Here is an 18010-nt window from a genome sequence, read left to right on the forward strand (position 1 = left end):
TCCAGAGTAGTTCCTGCTCTCTATGGGCTCTTCCGCCAGATCCAGCCTGCAGGATGGGGACAGGGACAGGGTGACACCAACCCTCACTCTCATGCCGGCAGGAATCACCACTTGAATGATCCATGCTGCCAGATCCAACCCCTTCCCTCTCGCTGCAGAAAGCCACAAATTGCTGGCAGAGCTCATCCTGCTGCTCCCACCCACCATGCAGCAGCTCTTCCCAACAGCTTGACTTCCTGTTTTCCCATGTTTTAAACACAAGAATCACAATTATTCCAAATGTTTTAATTCTGGTGTGAAAATACCCTCGTTTGGGGCAATAAATCCCGGTTCCCTCCTGCAGTGCCCAGCAGTTCCTCTCTGAGAACCAGGAACAGAAAAGGGGACATGGGGGACTCGGATGAAGACGCTGGGGATAGGGAGGGGGACACTGGGAGAGGACTGGGGACACCAGGAACTCGGAGTGGGGACAGCAGGAGTGGGATGAAGATATGACACTGTCAGAAACTGAAATATAGTTTATGGCTTAAACATTTTAATGAAAGACTTTCAAAACTGTATTACAAAAGCTGCAGAGAAGACTACCACACCCTGAATGAGGCTCTGAGAGGCCCTACACACTGCTCACTGATGAAGGTAAGATAAAATCGACTCAGGTCTGGGCTGGGGGAGAAGAATAAATTCAGACGGATCAAGCTTAGCACCTTTGGGGTGGAGGACACAGTCCCAGGGCTATCAGCTGCTTGGCTCGCACAGACCCTTGCACCAAAGGGTGGCAGGGAGAGAGGCTCTGGATGTGTGTTGGAAAAGGCTCTGGTCAGAGGCGCAGTGACTGCCCATCCTCCACTGTGCAAAGGAACCCAGCTGAGGGGTCCTCACCCAGGGAGAAGCTGCATCCACATGAAGAACAGAGGGGGTGATAAGGCCCATCAAAGGCCCCCCCCAGACCCTGCACCAGAGATGATGCAACACACCCTCAGTGTTGCAAGGGACAGTGTGTCAAGCTGGCCCCTGCAAGGGAGGCACGTGGGCGTTCCCACCTGCCCAAAGTGTGTATTAGTCCACGGGATTCTGCACTCTTTGGTGTGCGGCAGCGTGGCATGGACCCTCACCACCAGCAGACCAGATGGAGGGGAGCAACGAGACAAAGCTGGGACCCTTGGATGGGTGATATGCTTCTACCTAACCCCTGTCACTCTCTCCCTGTCCCCCTAGTGCCCATGCACACTTCTTTCTCTATTTCTTTCATTTTTTTTGTTTTTCTTTTTTCTTTTTGTCTTTCTTTCTTACTTTCAGTTTGCCTCTTTTACTACTAAATAAAACATACCAATTTTTTGGCACCAACATCTAACCCCGTTTGGTTTTAATCTCATTTTTGGGTATATTTTGAACCTTCAAAGTTTTTTCTGGTTTATACATGGAGACTTAATTTTCTTTGCTCTTCTGGGTTTAAACTGGATCATAACAGACACACATACCCAGACCCATCCTTTGGGATTTGTTTCCCATTCGGTGTCCCGTGTCCAGGAGCAGACATGGGGGACATGGGGACCAAGGATCACGGGGACATGGTGGGGCTTGGATAGAGGTAATCTGCACGTGTGGGATACAGGGATGGATACAGGAGACATGAGGAATGGAGATACAGGAGACATGAGGAATGGAGATCCAGGAGACACAGAGATCCAGGGAATGTGGGGACCTAGGGGACATGTTGGGGACACAGGGACCAAGGCGACACAGGGAGTTGGGATCCAGAGGACATGGGGATAAGGGATTCACAGGACATTGTGACTGGGGACACCAGGAGCTGGTTGGGGACAGAAACACCAGGAATGGGGACACTGGGGCCGATTCCCCTTTATTACCGGCCGGACGCAGCCCCCTTCTCACTGCCCATCCTGGGGGCCTCTGCCAAGGAGGAGGCGGCTGTAGGCCCCACAGCATTCCCGCAGCTCTGCTGGCGTTCCCGTCTCCACCACGGCTCCGCGCTCCAGCACCACGAGGCGATCGGCCGCATCCAGCACCCGTGGCCGGTGGGACACGACCAGCACGGTCCGGGCCAGCCCAGTGCGCACCCAGCGCTGTGCCTGGGGCTGAAGAACTCTCATCCCATCCCATCCAACTCAGTCCTACCCAGTCCCACCTGGTCCCACCCAATCCCAACCATCCAATCCCACCCCACTGTCCCATTCCTCTCAGTCCCACCCTATCCCCATCATCCTATCTCCCACCTCCCATGCCCATTGTGCCATCCTGTCCACACTATCCCCATCCTGACTGTTCCATTCCACCCCACTCCCACCACCCCAACCCTTCCCATTGCATTCCATGTCTCTGTCCTCATCCCAGCATTCCCATCCCCTCCATTCCTACTCCATCCCATCCCACCCTATCACATCTCTTTGTTTTCATCCCTTCATTCTACTTTCCTGCCATCCTACACCCCTGGTCTCCATCCCATCCTCACCATTCCCATCCTACCATCCTGTCCCATTTCCCCACCTTGTTGAACCATGCCACCCAATCCAATACCTGTCTTCATCACATCATTCCCATTCCACCCCATTATCCCTTATTCGCACCATCCCGTCTCTCCAGTCCCCATCCCACCATCCCATTCCAGCCATCCCACCTCTCCATGCCCATACCATCACACCCCATTTTCAGCAATTGCACCCCTATCCCGACCAACCCCCTCCATCCCACCCCACTCACCGCCCCCTCATCTCCATCATCCAGTGCCTCGTCGAGGATGAGGACGGCCGGACGCCGGAGCAGAGCCCGGGCCAGGGCTATGCAGCGCCGCTCCCCTGCCGCCAGCTGCCCCCCGTGCTCCCCCACCTCTGCAGGAGCAATCCCTTGGGATCAGTGGGATCCAGCCCCGGGGTTCCCCCTCTTCTCCTCACCCCCTGTGCTCCCCCACCTCTGGGGGGGATCCTGGGATCAGTGGGATCCCAGCCTGAGAGGGGTCCCCCCATTTTCACGTATCCCCCACACTCCCTCACCACTGTGGGAGCAATCCCATGGGATCAGTGGGATCTGACCTCAGGGATCCCCCCACACCCCACCATCTGCCACCCACCATGCTCTCCCATCTTTGCCAGAGGATCCTGGGATCCCCCTGGCTCTCACCGGTGTCCCAGCCCCGCTCCAGCCCCTGGATGAAGTCCATGGCTCCGGCAGCAGTGGCAGCCTCCCGCAGCTCTGACTCTTCACAGTGCTCCAGCCCCAGCAGGACGTTCTCACGGATCGTTCCGGAAAACAGGACGGGATCCTGCTCCACCAGCACCACCTGCCCCAGCCCTGAGCTCTGTGATGCCGTCTTGGCTCCTGGTGTCCCCATCCCTTCCACAGCCCCATCCTACCTTGGTGTCCCCATAGTCTCCATCCCTGATCCCACTGTCCCCATCTGTGTCCCCAGTGTCCCCATCCCTGACTTCCCATTTTCCCCATCCCCATCTCTGTCATCCCCACCCCGCTTCCCAGTGTTCCCATCCCATTTCCTGTTGTGCTCATCCTGCTTCAGTGTCCCCATCCCTCTTCCCAGTGTCCCCATTCCTGCTCCTGATGGCCCCACCCATGCTTCCCAGGTCCCAATTCCATTTCAGTGTCCCCATCCCTGTCCCCATTCCATTCCCAGTGTTCTCAGTGTCTCTGCTGTCCCTACCTTCCGGTGCAGGTACTGGTGTTCATATTCTGGCAGCGGGATCCCATCCAGCAGCACCCTCCCACTCCCAGGATCCCACAGCCGCTCCAGCAGTGCCACAGCCGTGCTCTTCCCACTTCCATTGGGCCCCGCCAGCGCTGTCACCTCCCCGGAACGCACCTCAAAGGTTACATCCTGTGGGATGGGGACAGGTGATGCCAGAATTTCCACCCCCTGGAATCCCACCCTCCCTGGGATGCACCTCAAAGTACACATCCTGTGGGACGGACAGGATGATGCTGGAATTCCCACCCTTGGGAATGCACAATCTTCCACTGCATCTGCCTCAAAGAATGTGTCCTGTGGAATGACGTCAGAATTCCCACCCCTGGGAAACCTCACCTCCCCCCAGACCCACCTTCAGCACAGGGTGCTCTGGATTCCCAGGATATGCAAAGGAAACCTTCTGAAAAGTGACGTGGCCCTGAAGCTCAGGGGGCTCCCTCGTCCCCCCGACATCCCCTGTGGGTTTCCGATCCAGGTATTCCCAGATCTTCTGTCCGGCAGCCGCTTTGTTCAGGAATTCATTGAAGCCGTAGAGCAGCACCTGGGGACAACGAAGGGGGTGGCACCAGGATGGACAAAAGCATGGATGGATAGACAGATGTGGATTCCATGGGATCACCTTGATATGGCTGCCAACTGTGTCCTGGTACAGCAGGAAGGTGACGAGGACCCCAGGAGTGATGTATCCATCACGGAGCTGCTGGTGGCTCCGCAAGAGCACCAGGACCCGGATGGCCAGCTGGAGCATCTGTGGGTGGGAACATGGATACTGGTGTCCCCATCCCGCTCCTGGTGTCCCCATTCCGCTCCTGGTGTCTTTATTCCTCTTCCTGGTGTCCCCGTCCCAATCTTGATGTCCCCATTCCTGATTCCAATGTTCCCAACCTTTGTCCCAGTGTCCCCATCCTGCTTCTAATGTCACCATTCCCATTCCTGGCATGCCCATTCCTGATCCCAGTGTCCCTGTTCTGGTGTCCCCATGCCTGGTGTCTCCACTCTGCTCTCAGTGCCCCTATCTCAGCTGCTGGTTTCCCATTCCTGGTCCCAGTGTCGCCATTCCTAGTATCCCCATTCCCAGTGTCCTCATCCCTGATCCTGGTGTCCTCATTCCCATTCCCAGTCCCCCCATACCCTCTCGACAAGGGTGAAGAGTGCCAGCTCCAGCTCCATCTGCTCCTTCAGCCTCAGCTCCTTGGCCAGGTTCCATCTGTGCCGCTCCTCCTCTTCCTCTTCCGCCGAAAACATACGGATTGTCTCGATGGCGGCAACAGATTCCTGCACCCCCGAGGCTGTCCGGGCGGATGCTTCCAGCATGGATCGCTGAAGTGCCTGTGGCAGCATTGGGGCATCTCCAACTTTCCCAGGTCACCTTCCTGGCCCACCATCCACATCCTGTCCTGAGCATTCCCATCCCACCACACCCACTGAATCCCCACTATTGCATTCCCACCATCCTACACCCCTCTCTCCCATCCCCACCATTCCCATCCATCCTTTCAGTCCTAATCCCACCATTCCCATCCCCACTCATTCCCATCCCCACCATCCTCATTCTCAGTATTCCATTCCTCTGGTCCTCATCCCCACTCCCATCTCCCCGGTCCCCATCCAACCACCCCATCCCAACCCCTGTCCTTGTTTTATCACACCATCCCATCCCATACCATCCTGTCTCTTCCCCACCATCTCGCCTTATCCCATCCTTCCCTTCCCATCCACACCATTCCAATCTCCACCATTCCATTCTATCCCCATGCCAGCATTCCCACCATCCCATTCCCCTGGCCTCCATCCCATCTCCAGCATTCCCACCCACTTATCCCATCTCTGTGTCTCCTTCCCACTGTTTCCCTCCTGTATTCCTGACCTGTTTCCGGGCACTCTGGATGCGGTGGGTGGCGATTTCAAGGGGCAGCTGCAGCAGCGCCAGCAGCGCCAGCCCCGGTGCCAGCCCCACCATGAACGCCCCCACCACCAGCGCCATTCCCAGGCTTCGGAACAGCAGGTTGGCTCCACTTGGTGCTGCCATGCACACCCGTGGCACTTCCATGGAAAACTGAGCCACGAGCTCAGCTGCAGGGCAGGAAAAGAGACTGGGATCATGGTGGATGGGGACAGGATGGGAATAATGTGATGGGGACCAGGGGGATGGGATGATGGCAATGGGTATGGGGATGGTCAGGGTAAAGTGGGATGGGACAGTGGAGATGGGATGGTGGGAATGGAGATGGTGGGATGGGATGACGGCGATGGTGAGATGCAGGTGGGAAGATGCAATGGGAGAGAGGCATCGGAATGAAAATAATGGGGATGGGACAATGGATAGAATAGGAAAGTGGGATTGGGACAGGATGGGACATTGGGGTAGAATGAAGCCAGGAAGATGGGATGGGATGGGGATGGGATAACAGACAGATGGGATAAGATGGGATGGAGGTAGGATGGTGGGGACAGGATGGAATGCTGGGATGGGGACTGGGGTGACAGGATAGTTGGGATGGGATGGGACAGGTGGGCTGGGGCTGGGCTGTGCCCCACTACCTGCCGGGGTTCCCTGGAAGAAGTCCAGGTCTTGGCGCACCAAGTGAGAGAAGAGCCGGAGGCTCAGGCTCTGATGGAGACGCGCTTTCAACAGCATGAAGAGCCCCCCACGGCACCCGGAAAACAGCACACTGGGGGGACATGGAGACATGGTGACATCAGGGATGCTGGGGACATGGGGACAGGCCCCGGGAATGCTGTGACCCACCTGGCAGCTCCGGCAGCCACCACCATCCCGACGGCTCCAGCGGTGAGTCCATCCCCACTCCCGATGGCATCCAGCACCTTCCCAGTGACGTATGGTCCCATCGTCTCCCCTGGGTGTCACCAAGGCCATGTCACCATAGGTGTGACCACTGACACAGGGGGACCCTGATTTGGGAGGGGCAGGACCCAATCTGAGGAATCAGGACCTAATTTTGGGGAGGCAAGACACAATTTGGGCAGGAGAAAATTTAGAGAGATCAGGACCCAATTTTGGGGTTTTAGTGCCAAATTTAGGGGTTTGAGACCCAGTTTAGGGGGTCAGTACCAATTTTTGGGGGCTCAGCACACAATTTTAGGGGTCAGAACCTAAGAATGGGAAATCAGGGCCCAATGTCTTGGGGGTCAATATCCATTTTTGGGCATCATATCCTAAGTTTGAGGGTGAGCACCCAATTTTGGGGGATCAACAGTCGAGTTTGCAAGGTCAGAACCCAATTTGGAGGGTGAGCACCCAACTGAAGGGGTCAACTCCCAATTTAGGGGGGTCACCACTCAATTTTAGGGTGGTCATCACCTATTTAGGGGCTCAGCACAAAATTTTTAGGGGCCAGCACCCAATTTGGGGGGAGTTCCCAAACTGGGGGGGGGTTTCTCAATTTGGGACTGCAGAACCTAAATTTGGGGTGTTAGCACCTGCCACCACACGTCACCCACCAATGGCTGCCAGCACGAGGCAGAGGAAGGCAGCTCCAACGACGTTCTGCTCCTCCCAGGTCAATTGCAGAACGCGCCAGACGGTGCCACGAGCCTTGGGAACGTCGCCGAGGGTCTCAGGGACACCGCCGGGGGCCGGGGGCGTGGCCCAGGCCAGCAGGGCAAGTGCGGCGGCCGCGTGGGTGACCCCGAGCCAGGCGGGCGCGGCGGCCGCCAACAGCCCCGAGCCAGCCCCGGGCGGCCCCAGGAGGTGCCGGAATGTTCCGAAGGCCGCGGGGGTGGCGGCGACGGTGACGGCGGCCGCGGTGGCTCCGCAGGGACGGCGCGGGGGCAGCAGCCGCGTGGCCGCGGCCAGGACGGGCAGGCGCAGGGCGGCCTCGAGCCACGCGCCCGCCACGCCCAGCGGAGCCAGCAGCGGCACCAGCGGCACCAGCAGCACCAGCGCCACGGCATCGGCCACCAGCAGAAGGCCGGGCAGGAGAGCTGCGGACGGCAGCGCCATGGCGGGACCCGTGCAGACCAGTGCTCCCTAGGTGGCCCTCGGGGAAGGATCAGCAGCCTGTGAACTCACCAGTTAAAACCAGTTAGGACTGGGGTGCTCCCCTGTCCACACCAGTGGTCCCACTCTAGACTACGGTGCTACCAGTCTAGCCCCCTGAGCTCAGCAGTCCACACCAGTGCTCCCAGTCCAGACGGGGCGCTCGCCAGTCCACCCCAGTGCTCCCAGTGGAGACTGGGTTGCTCCCCAGTCCACACCAGTGCTCCCAGTCCAGCCCTCTCAGCTCCCCAGCCCACATCAGTGTTTCCAGTCCAGCTTGGGCACTCACCAGACCACACCAGTGCCCCCAGCTCAGCCCCCCAGTAGCTCCCAGAAAGGTCCGTTGAGGTTTCGCTTTCGAGCCCCGCCCGTTCCGCTCTGGCCCCGCCTCCTCCACCCTCTCCCCGCCCCTTCCCCGCCCCCTCCCCGCCCAGACCCCGCCCAGACCCCGCCCAAACCCCGCCCAGACCCCGCCCCCTCCCGGCACCGCCTCCTCCTGCTCACAACCTGCTCCGGCTCCCTCTGCCCGGCAACCGATGATGTCACCTCCACACTGACCAATCAGAGACGCCGATACAAGCGTGGGCGGGTCAGGCTGGGATTCCAGGGGATTCCCGCCGGCCCCGCCCCGCCCCCTTTTGGCTTTCCGGGAAATCGCGGCGGCAGCTGGGAAGAGACCGGGCCGGAGCGGGGCGGCATCAGTCATAGCAGCACCCTCCGGGACCCAAAAGGACCAGACTGGGACACGCTGGGAGCAGGACCGGGACCTACACGGACCGTCTGGGATCCACTGGAACCAACCGGGATCCCACCAGAACCCAGTGGGAGCAGAACCAGGACCCAGCAGGACCCACCGGTCCCCTACACCCGATGTTGCCTCCCTCCACACGCCGGCTCCTGGCCCTGCTGGGCCCCGAGCGCGGGCGCTGGATGCTGGTGGGGGGGCTGATGTCGGCCTCGGCCCTCGGTACGCGGGGACCCCGACCTGGTGGGGGGCAGGACCCCTTTGAGGGGCTTCGGGATCCGATTGGGTGAAGGGTGGGGACGTGACTGGCGGGAGGGGGGGGCAGGACCCGATGGGGGGTTGTAAGGCCAATATGAGGGGTCAGGACCCAATCTGGGGGAGACAGGACCCAATTTGAGGAAGGTCAGAAACTAATATGTGAGTCAGGACCGAATTTGGGGAATTAGGATCCAGTTTTGGGACTCAACACACAATTCTGGGAGTGGTCAGGATCCAATTTTCGGGCCTTAGCCCCCAGTTCTGGGGTCACCACGCAGTTTTGGGGCGTTTCGAGACCCCTACCCTGATGCTATGTCCCCACAGGTGAGGTGGCTGCCCCATACTTCACGGGCCGTGTCACCGACCAGGTGACACAGGAGGACGCAATGGCAGCCGTGTGGCCCCTGGTGCTGGTGGGGCTCGGCAGGTGGGTGACACCGGAGTCACGGGGACACCCCGAGGTGCCAGTGACCCCGTGCCCCCGTGACCCTGCTGTCCCTGCAGTGCCATCACCGAGCTGGTCTGTGACAGCATGGCAGCTGTGGCGCTGACACGGGCGCGGGACCGGCTCCAGCGCGGTGCGGTGGCCGCGGTGCTGCGTGGGGACTTGCCCGGTCCGGGGGGCAGCCTGGGGGACACGCCAGGCGCGGTGGCCGAGCGGGTGACAGGGGACGCCGAGGCGGCGCACTCGGCACTGGGTGACGCGCTGGTGCCGGGGCTGTGGGCGCTGACACGGGCTGTGTCACTGCTGGCCACGGTGGCCTGGCTGTCCCCGGTGCTGGGCCTGCTCACCCTCCTGGCACTGCCCCTCTTCCTGCTGCTGCCACGCATCGTCGGGCGCATCGAACAGGTACTGAGGGGACATGGGGTGTGAGGGGCCCTTGTCACCTCCCCATGTGCCTTGTCACCTCCCTGTCCCCACTGTCACCTCCCTGTCCCCTTGTCATCTTCCTGGGCCCCTTATCACTTACCTGCACCCTGAGTTCTCTCCAAGTCCTTTCTGTCCCCTCCCTGTGCCTGTTGTCACTTCCCTATGCCCACTGTCACCTCCTCCTGTCCCCTGTCCCCTCCCTGTCCCCCCACCCCCCATCCCCATGGTGACCATGAGGTGATTTCCCTGTCCCCTCATGGCCCCATGGTGACCCTGTGCTGACCCCCTGTCCCCTCTGTGACCCCACGGTGACCCTGTGCTGACCCCCTGTCCCCATCCATCCTTGTGGTGGCCCCTCTGTGTCCCCATGGTGACCTCCTTGTTTCCGCTGTGACCCCGAGGTGACCCCCTGTCCCCTGTGTCCCCAGGACCTGGCACGGCAGGTGCGGGCAGCACAAGCCAGCACCACTGCAGTGGCCCTGGAGTCACTGAGGGCCATGAAGACTGTCCGGGCCTTTGGGCATGAGGCTGGTGTCACGGCGCGCGTCCGGCAGCGCCTCGCCCAGGAACACCAGTTGGAGCAGATGGAGGCGCTGGCCTATGCAGCTGGGCGCTGGGCCAGTGGAGTATGGGGACATGGGGACCTTGGGGGCACAGGGGGATAAGGAACAGTGGTGTGGGAATGGGGGATATGTTGGCACATGGCTGGGGGCAAGGGCACATGGTGGCAGAGGGCTGGGAGACATGGGAATGTGGTGGCATTGGAATAGGGGACATGGGGACATGGCAGCAGGAGGCCACATTGGATGTGGTGGCAAGGGGATGAAGACATGGGAACAGGGGACATGGGGATACAGAGATGGTGGCACAGGGATGGGAGACGTGGTGACAGGGGCTGGGGGACACAGGGACACAGTGGAAATGGGCCAGGGGACACAGGGAGACAGTGGCATCGGGGTGGCAGGACATGGGGACCAGCAGTGTGGGAACAGGGGACATGAAAACATGGTGGCCTGGGGCTGAGGGGCATGAGATGGGTGGCCTGGGAAGGGGACATGGTGGCATGGGGCTGGGGGACACAGTGACATAGGGCTGGGCTGACACCCTGTGTCCCTGTGTCCCCAGTTCCCTGCACTGGCCCTGAAGCTGGCGCTGCTCCTCTTGGGGGGATACTTGGTGGCCGCAGGGACTGTCACCCGTGGGGAGCTGGTTACTGTCCTCATGTGCCAGCTGCACTTCACGAGGGCTGTGGAGGTGATGGGTGTGTCTCCTACATGTCCCCAGTGTGTCCTCTCCTGCCCCCAACCCCATTCCCCGAGTCACTGTGTCCTATGTCCTCCCACCATGTCCCTATGTCCCTACATCCTCCCAGTGATATCCCCATGTCCTCTTGACCATGTTCCCATCCCTGTGTCCTGTGTCCCCAGCCCCTCCTTGTGTGCCTTCCATGTCCCCATGTTCCCTCACTTATGTCCCAGTGTGCACCTGCCATGTTCCCACCAGGTCCCTACATCCCCATCCATGTCCCCAGCCTGTCCCAGCCATGTTTCCCCCCAGTCTCCAACATGATGTTGCTGTGTCCCCTCCATGTCCCCAAGCCCCATCCGCACCTGGCTGTGCCTCTCCCTGTCCCCATGTTCCCCCATGCTCCCCTTTGTCCCCAGGCTCTGTCATGTCCCCAATGTCCCCCCATGTCCTGCCATGTCCTACTGTCTTCTTTGTCCCCAATGTCCCTTGCATCCCCCAAGTCCTCCCATGTCTCCAGGCCATGCCATAGCTGCTACGTGTCACCTTATGTCTCCATGTGTCCTCCCCATGTCCCTGTGTCTCTCATGTCCGCAATGTCCCCCATGTTCCCAGGGCGTGCTCCTGTATCTTCCGACTCTGGCCAAGGCCGTTGGCTCCTCTGAGACACTCCTGGAGCTGCTGGAGCAGGCCAGGATGGTGGCACCCACAGGGCCACCATCACCTGTCACCCCCCGGGCCCAGGAGACCATACAGACTCAAGGCCTGTGCCTCAAGGATGTCTGGATGACGTACCCCAGGCAGTCCGAGCCAGTCCTCAAGGTGATGGGTGACATAGGGGCATGGGGGGACATAGGGGTGTTGTGAACATGGAGGAACATGGGACATGGTGGGACAGGGGGTGTTTGGGCTGTGGGGGGCACACGGGGGGATTTGGGCCTGGGTGGGCCGGGGGTGTTGGGGCCGCGGGGGGCACACGGGGACCGCGGGGGGCACACGGGGGGATTTGGGCCGGGGTGGGCCGGGGGTGTTGGGGCCGCGGGGGGCACACGGGGAGATTTGGGCCGGGGTGGGCCGGGGGTGTTGGGGCCGCGGGGGGCACACGGGGAGATTTGGGCCGGGGTGGGCCGGGGGTGTTGGGGCCGCGGGGGGCACACGGGGGGATTTGGGCCGGGGTGGGCCGGGGGTGTTGGGGCCGCGGGGGGCACACGGGGACCGCGGGGGGCACACGGGGGGATTTGGGCCGGGGTGGGCCGGGGGTGTCGGTGCCATCCCTGTTCCCGCCGCCAGGGGGTGTCGCTGTCGCTGCGCCCCGGGGAGGTCGTGGCCGTGCTGGCGCCCCCTGGCGGCGGGAAGAGCTCCCTCGTGGCGGCGGCGCTGGGGCTGCGCCCCCTGGCGGGCGGGACGGTGCTGCTGGACGGGACCCCCCTGACCCCCCGCGCAGACCCCGCTCTGCGGCAACAGGTGACACACACGGGCCACCCCTGGGTCACCATCCATCCCCTGCTGCCATCCCCCTGTCACCAAACCTCTCCAATGTGTTCCCATGGCCACCCCGGGCAACTTGTTGTCCCCAACATGTCGCCAGAGCCACCTGTGGGTCTACACCCGGTCCTCAACAAGTCCCCACTGCTACCCCCAGGTCACTCCTGTGCCTCAAATGGGTCCCTACTGCCGCCCCAAGGTCACCAGTGGGTGCATCAGTGCCACCCCCTGGGTCCCCAATTCCACCCCTGTGTCACCAGTGGGTTACTATGGCCACCCCCAGGTCACCCATTATCCCAACAGCCATGACTACCATGTCACCCTGTGTCCTCAACACATCCCCACTGCCACCCCTGGGTCACTCCTGTGTCCCCCACAGTTCTCCACAGCGATCCCCATGTCATCAGCCAGCCTCACCATGACCCTGCCACCACCTCATGTCTCCAGATGTCCCCTCCTTGTCCCTGCCAAATCCCTTTGTGATCCCATGTCCTCCCATGTTCCCTGTCCCTGCAGGTGGCCGGTGTCCTGCAGTGCCCGTCCCTCCTGTCTCGCTCCCTCAGTGCCAACATCACGCTGGGCTGGGGGCACAAGGAGTGGACACAGGTGATGGCAGCAGCGCAGCGGGTGGGAGTGCACACTTGGGCCGCACAGCTGCCTCATGGCTACAACACAGGTACAGCAAGTGCCCCCATGGTCCCCCTGTAGTGTCCCCAATGTGTCCCAAAGATGTCCTGAAGGTGTCCCAGTAATGTGTCCAAGGTGTCCTCTTGATCTCCCCAGTTTCCCCAATGTGTCCCCATCGTGACCCCACGATGTTCCCATAGTGTCCCCACAGTGTCCCTTGCTGTTCCCATGGTGTTGCCTCACCATCCCCAAGGTGTCTGTAATGTCCCCACAGTCTCCCCACCATGTTCCTTCTGTCCCCTCACTATTCTCTGACTGTCCCCACAGTGTCCCCATGGTCTCCCCATGCTGTCCCGTCCATGTCCTCTCTGTTTCCTCACTGTCCCTTCTCTGTCCTGTCTTTGTTCTCCCTGTGCACCCCAGAGCTAAGGGTGCAGGGGGTGTAGCTTCCTAACATATCCCTAGTGTCTCCCCTTTGTGTCCCAAATGTGTCTCCATGGTGTCCCCTCAGTGTCCCCATGCTGCCACCACTGTGTCCCGTTGTTGTCCTCTCACTGCCTGCTCTCTGCCTGCTCCCAATTCCCCTTGGTGTCGCCTCGGTATCCCCTCTCTGCATCCTCCCTGTCCCCTCCCTGTCTCCCAAAACGTGGGTGCACAGTGGGTGCGGCTCCCCAATGTGTCCACACGATGTCCCCGTGGTGTCCCCACCGTGTCCTTGTGGCGTTCCCATGGTGTTCCCTTTGTCCCCAGAGGTGGGCCCGCGGGGGATGCAGCTTTCAGGGGGGCAGGCGCAAGGGGTGGCGCTGGCCCGGGCCCTGCTCAGGACCCCCCGAGTGCTGGTGCTGGATGAGCCCACGCGGGCACTCGACCCTGTGACCCGGCACCAGGTGGGTCACAGCCCTGTCCGTGTTACATGGCCCCATCCCCCATGTCCTCTGGGTCCCCACTCCCTGTGTCCCCTGGGTCCCCAATCCTTATGTCCTCCATGTGTCCCCTGGGTCCCCACTCCCCATGTCCCCTTGATTGCTGTCCCCCATGTCCCCTGGGGTCTCCTAGGTCACCAAATTCCCTGGATCCCTGCCCCTGTGTCCCTTTGGTCCCTGCGTATCCCCTGGGTCCCTTCCTTGCCCCCATGTCCTCTGGGTTCCTGCTCCCCATGTCCTTTGGGTCCTCAATCCTTGTGTCTCCCCTGTGCCCCATGTCCCCTCTGTTCTCACTCCCTGTGTCCCCTTGATTGCTGTCTCCCATGTCTCCTGGGGTCCCCTGGGTCACCAAATTCCCTGGACCCTGCCCCTGTGTCCCCTTGGTCCCAATGTCGCCAAATACATCCTCGTATCGCTTGGGTCCCACATGACCCCAAAGCCAGAGTCCCCTTGGACCCGATGTCCTCTGGGTCCACATGTCCCCACTCCCCAGGTCCCTCACTTGTGCTCCCCACCCTGGGATCCCCTGACACCCCCATGTGCCCCATCTCCACCACATCCCCCCGTGTCCCCCTGTGCCCTGACCCTGCCGTGTCCCCGCAGGTGGAGCAGGAGCTGCTGTGTCCCGGCGGTCCCGGGACAGGGGAGGGGCCGGCAGTGCTGCTGGTGACAGGGCGGGTGGCCCTGGCCCAACGGGCGCCGAGGGTGGCCCTGCTGGAGGGGGGCCGGCTGCGGGAGCTGGGGACCCCCGGGGAGCTAAGGACCCTCGCGTGGGGGACAGAGGGGGACACCGGGGATGGGGAGGGGGACGACCAGGGCTAGGAGGGGGACACTGGGGATGGAGACAATGGGAACAGGGATGGGGGCGCTGGAGGGGGAGGGGCAGTGGAGACATGGGGAACAAGGATGGGGACACCGTGGGGGAGAGGGTGACTTCGGGGCCAGGGCTGTGGCAGCGACCGAGTGTGAAATCAATCAATAAATCTACAAACCTGTACATCAACAAATCGATAAATCAAATAATAAGCGTGGCGGGAGTGGGGCTGGGGCCGGGACCCCCCCCGGCGGGGCCCCGCCGCCCCTCCCCCCCCATGAGCTCATCGTGTTTTTGGAGAAAATTCCTTGGCGGGGGCGGGGGGGGCACGCGGTGGGGGGGGGGGGGAACGCGGAGGGGAGAAAAGGGGGAGGACTCGGGGGGACATCGGGTGGACACGGGTGCTCCCCCCACTCTGCTCCCACCCACGTCCGTCCCCCAGCCCGGCCTTTTGGGGGGTCCCAGGAGCCCCCCCCCGCTGTTGTTGTTGCTGCCGGGGCAGTGAGTCACGGCCACGCCCGGACTGGGAGCACTGGGAGGGGTTGTGCTGGGGCACTGGGAGCACTGGGACGAGCTATTCTGGTGTTACTGGGAGCCATGGGTTGGGCTGTGCCACATTACTGGTGTTACTGAGAGCGTTTGGACAGACTATACTGGTGTAACTGGGAGGACTAGGGTGGGCTGTGCCGTGTTACTGGTGTCACTGGGAACATCAGGATGGGCCATATTGGTGTTACTGGGAGTTGTGGGTTAGGCTTACTGGGGGTTTTGGGGTTACTGATGTCACTGGAATGGGCCATACTGGTGTTACTGGGAGGACTGGGGTGGGCTGTGCCATGTTACTGGTGTCACTGGGAGCACTAGGACAGGCCATACTGGTGTCACTGGGAACACTGGGAGACGCGAGGCAAGTGGCACTTGGGTTGCTGGTGTTACTGAAACTGGGAGGGGCTGTGCTGCATTACTGGTGTTACTGGGAGCTGTGAGACAAACGATACTGATGTTGGTGGTGTTAACCGGGAGCACGAGGATAGGTCGTAATGGTGTTACTGGGTGCACTGGGACCGACTATACTGGGGTTCCTGGGATGGGCTCTCCCATGTTACTGGTGTCACTGGGATGGGCCTTACTGGTGGTGCTGGGAGCCATGGGTCATGCTATGCCATATTACTGGGAGCACTGGGGCTGGACGGCAGGTGGCACCGGGGTTACTGCTGCTGTTGGGAGCACTGGGCTGAACTGTGCTGAACAACTGTTACTGGTGTTACTGGGAGCACTGGGATGAGGTGTCCCGTGTTACTGGCAGGACTGGGATGAGCTGTGCTACGCTAGTGGGAGCACTGGGATGTGCTCTCCTGTGTTAGTGGTGTCACTGGGAACACGGGGATGGACTATATTGGGGTTCCTGTGAGTTGGGGGTCAGTCTGAGGCACGTTACTGGTGTCACTGGGAGCACTGGGAGTCCTTCCCGCTCGGTTGTTTGGTTGCCACGGCGACGCCCCAAACACGGGCGGGGGCGGCTCCCCTGGGGGTGGTGGGGAGGGAGGGAGGGGCCCAGGCCCCGCCCCGGCCCCGCCCCCGATGTCCACCCCGCCCGACCCAGAGCGAGAGCGCAGCGGGACCGGCCGGAGGTACTGGGGCAACTGGGGGGACTGGGAGGGTCGCTGGGGGGCACAGGAGGGACTGGGGGAACGAGGGGGTGACTGGGCGGGGCTTGGGAGAACTGGGCAGGACTGGGGGGCACTGAGAGAACTGGAAGAAACTGGGGAGAATTGAGGGCACTGGGAGGGACTGGGGACTATTGGGAGAACTGAGAGGGACTGGGAGGGACGGAGGGGGAACTGGAGGCACTGTGGGAACATGAGGGACTGGGGGATGTGGGGCGGAGTGGGAAGGTACTGGGGAGACCTGGGGGGCACTGTGGGAGACTGGAGGAATTGGTGTGCACTGGGGGGAACGGGGGGCACTAGCACTTCTGGGGGAACGGGGGAGATTGGGGGACTGAGGGGGACTGGGGGCCACTGGGAGTCACTGGTGGTTACTGAAGAGTCGCTGGGGGTTACTGGGAGGTGCTGTGGTTTGGGGTGTCTGTGTGTCTCCAGGAATGTCCCCCATGTGTCCCCCATGTCCCCACAACTGTCCCTGTGTCTGCCTGTGCCATGGGTCTCTCTGTGCCCACCCCCCCCCCCCCGTGTGTGTGTCCCTCATGTCCCCAGAGATGTTCCTGTGTGCCCTACTGGTACACATGTATCCTTGGAGATGTCCCCAGTGGTGTCCCATGAGTCTGTGTGTTCCCTGTGTCCCCTGGGTGTCCCCTATGGGTGTTCCTCTTCCTCCTCTGTGTCACCGTGGGTGTCCCCCACGATGTCACTGTCTCCCTGCGTCCCTTCCATGGGTGTTCCCTGTGCTTCATGTGTGTCCCTTGTGTGACCCCAGGGTGTCTCCACATCCCCCCCGTGGGTTGTTTCCCTTGAACGTCCCCGCATGTCCCTATGTCCTTTATTGGTGCCTGGGTGTCCCCATGGGTGTCCCCATGGATGTCCCTGCATCCCCATGCCATGTGCCTGTGTGCCCTAGCTGTCCCCATAGGTGTCCCTGTGTCCCCGCCACATGTGCTGGTGTCCCCACAGTTGTGCCTGTGCCTCTCCACGATGTCCCTGTTCCCCCGTGGGTGCCTCTGGGTATCCCCATGTCCCCCTGTCTTCCCCCAGGACGATGCCGGTGACCCTGGAACTGCGGCTTCTGCTGCTGGCACTGGCGCTGCGGGGGGAGGCAGCGTCCCCCTCAGTGTCCCCCTCAGTGTCCCCTGCCATGTCCCCCCCTGAGTCCCCCTCCGAGACGTGTGGGGCAGCGCTGGCGGATGTGCTGAGGCGGCTGAAGGAGCTCGAGGGACACGTGCAGGCACTGAGGGGACACTGTGGGGACACGGGGGGACCCCAGGCCGGGACAGGTAACAGGGGACAAGGAGGGGGAACACAGAGAGCCCCAGGCTGGGACAGGAGAACACAGGGAGGGCAGGGGGACATAGGGGACATGGGGGAGCATGGGGCTCACAGGCACAGTGAGGGAACATGGGGGAACCCTAGGCTGGGACAGGTAACAGAGATTGGTGACATGGAGGGATCACAGGGGACAGGGGAGAATGGAGACGGGGAGACATAGAGGGGCACTGGGGGGTCACTGGGGAGTCATTGAAGGGTCATTGGGGGGGTCACTGAGGTGGTTATTTGTGGCGACATTGGGGTCATGATGGTCCCTGTGGTCATTGGGGGGGGGTCACTAGGGGCTCAGTGGGGAGATAGCCGGGGGGTCACTGGGGGGTCACTG

At 61.4% G+C, this 18010-nt stretch overlaps 3 protein-coding genes across 4 annotated transcripts in view; 2 read left to right on the plus strand and 1 right to left on the minus strand.

The window, feature by feature from the left end:
* Positions 1–513: 513 nt before the first annotated feature.
* LOC309584249 (antigen peptide transporter 2-like) lies at positions 514–8082 on the minus strand. Of its 2 annotated transcripts, none has more exons than XM_082300208.1 (12): positions 8005–8082; positions 7178–7736; positions 6465–6573; positions 6257–6387; positions 5583–5788; positions 4847–5044; positions 4335–4463; positions 4068–4256; positions 3671–3844; positions 3136–3295; positions 2719–2846; positions 514–2090 (listed from the first exon to the last, which is right to left on the minus strand). In XM_082300208.1, exons 2-12 carry the CDS (start codon positions 7677–7679, stop codon positions 1890–1892), a joined length of 2127 nt encoding a protein of 708 aa, XP_082156334.1. In that variant the 5' UTR covers positions 7680–7736; positions 8005–8082; the 3' UTR covers positions 514–1889. The 2 variants fall into 2 exon arrangements, with proteins under 2 accessions (XP_082156334.1, XP_082156333.1); XM_082300207.1 differs by having other exon boundaries at positions 514–2096.
* A 288-nt stretch (positions 8083–8370) lies between these two features.
* On the plus strand, positions 8371–14691 carry LOC309584245 (antigen peptide transporter 1-like; the record flags this gene model as incomplete). Its single annotated transcript, XM_082300204.1, has 10 exons — positions 8371–8682; positions 9043–9145; positions 9223–9568; positions 10018–10215; positions 10715–10843; positions 11450–11656; positions 12125–12298; positions 12836–12995; positions 13697–13833; positions 14473–14691. The coding sequence occupies exons 1-10, from the start codon at positions 8586–8588 to the stop codon at positions 14689–14691; spliced, it is 1770 nt and encodes a 589-aa protein (XP_082156330.1). The 5' UTR covers positions 8371–8585.
* Positions 14692–16264: 1573 nt separating this feature from the next.
* Positions 16265–18010, plus strand: part of LOC309584247 (tenascin-X-like) — a gene marked incomplete at its 5' end in the record, with an annotated part of 34442 nt that continues 32696 nt past the window's right edge. The window contains 2 exons of the mRNA XM_082300206.1: positions 16265–16314; positions 17395–17633. Coding sequence (XP_082156332.1) covers positions 16265–16314; positions 17395–17633 — 289 coding nt within the window. The remainder of the gene's footprint in view (positions 16315–17394; positions 17634–18010) is intronic.

Source organism: Coloeus monedula (genome assembly GCF_965178545.1).
Source record: "Coloeus monedula genome assembly, chromosome: 38".
Classification (NCBI taxonomy): domain Eukaryota; kingdom Metazoa; phylum Chordata; class Aves; order Passeriformes; family Corvidae; genus Coloeus; species Coloeus monedula.